A 1,277-nucleotide genomic window follows, 5' to 3' on the forward strand; every position below is an offset into this window, starting at 1 on the left:
GAGCAGCCTGGAGCCCCAGGAGCGCAGCATGGAGCCGCCGGCGGTGCCGGAGGAGGAGGAGGAGGAGGAGGAGATGCCCCTCACCGCGGCGTCTGGCCCGGCGGGACGACAGCTCTTTGGTTACGTGGGAATCGAAGCCGTGCTTGACCAGATGAAAATCAAAACCATGAAGATGGGCTTTGAGTTCAACATCATGGTCGTGGGTGAGCGCCAGCCGCGGGGTTTGCTCCCGGATGGGGTGGGAATCCAGGCTCTGGTGCCGCTGTGGCAGGGGAGATCCTGCTTTTTAAGGGGTTTTAAGGGATTTAAGGAGCAATAAATTGAGGAGGAGCACCATCCCCTACCCGACAATGTAGCAGTGCTGATGGGTGAGCTCATCCCAGCCACCGCGATGCTCCCAAATGGGTACCAAGGGGTTATAATCCTGGGGAATAAATTTATTGGGGGATAAACCAGAGCTATTCCAACCTCGGGGATGGTCCCGAGTGGGTAGCAAGGGGTTATCACCCTGGGGAATAAATTTATTGGGGGATAAACCGGAACTATTCCAGCCTCTGGCATGCTCCTGAATGGGTACCAAGGGGTTATAATCCTGGGAATAAATTTACTGGGGGATAAAACAGAACTATTCCAGCCTCTGGGACGCTCCCAAATGAGTACCAAGGCGTTATCACCTTGGGGAATAAATTTGCTGGGGGATAAACCGGAGCTATTCCAGCCTCCGGGATGCTCCCGAATGGGTACCAATAGGTTATGATCCTGGGGAATAAATTTATTGGGGGATAACCCGGAGCTATTCCAGCCTCCAGGATGCTCCCGAATGGGTACCAAGGAATTATAATCCTGGGGAATAAATTTATTGGGGTGGGATGAACCAGAGCTATTCCAGCCTCTAGGATGCTCCTGAGTGGGTACCAAGGGGTTATCACCCTGGGGAATAAATTTATTGGGGGATAAACTGGAGCTATTCCAACCTCTGGGATGCTCCCAAATGGGTACCAAGGTGTTATCGTCCTGGGGAATAAATTTATTGGGGGCGAATTAATTTATCAGGGGTGGGGGGAACACAAACCGGAGTTGCCGACATTCCCGCAGGGCAGAGCGGGCTGGGGAAGTCGACGATGGTGAACACCCTCTTCAAGTCCAAGGTGAGCCGCAAATCCTCGCAACCCAGCCAGGAGGAACGCATCCCCAAGACGGTGCAGCTGCAATCCGTCACCCATGGTAAGGTGACCACCACGGGGTCGTGTCCCACCAACCCTGGGGGGAGAAGCAGG

The 1,277-nt window shown here is 54.2% G+C and overlaps 1 protein-coding gene across 1 annotated transcript in view; it reads left to right on the plus strand.

Moving 5' to 3' along the window:
* Nucleotides 1–6: 6 nt before the first annotated feature.
* Nucleotides 7–1,277, plus strand: part of LOC104127285 (cytoplasmic phosphatidylinositol transfer protein 1-like) — a gene marked incomplete at its 3' end in the record, with an annotated part of 14,110 nt that continues 12,839 nt past the window's right edge. The window contains exons 1-2 of the mRNA XM_009639945.2: nucleotides 7–203; nucleotides 1,096–1,229. Coding sequence (XP_009638240.1) covers nucleotides 29–203; nucleotides 1,096–1,229 — 309 coding nt within the window. The remainder of the gene's footprint in view (nucleotides 204–1,095; nucleotides 1,230–1,277) is intronic.

This window comes from Egretta garzetta, unplaced genomic scaffold (assembly GCF_000687185.1).
Source record: "Egretta garzetta isolate BGI_Z169 unplaced genomic scaffold, ASM68718v1 scaffold140, whole genome shotgun sequence".
Taxonomy (NCBI): Eukaryota; Metazoa; Chordata; class Aves; order Pelecaniformes; family Ardeidae; genus Egretta; species Egretta garzetta.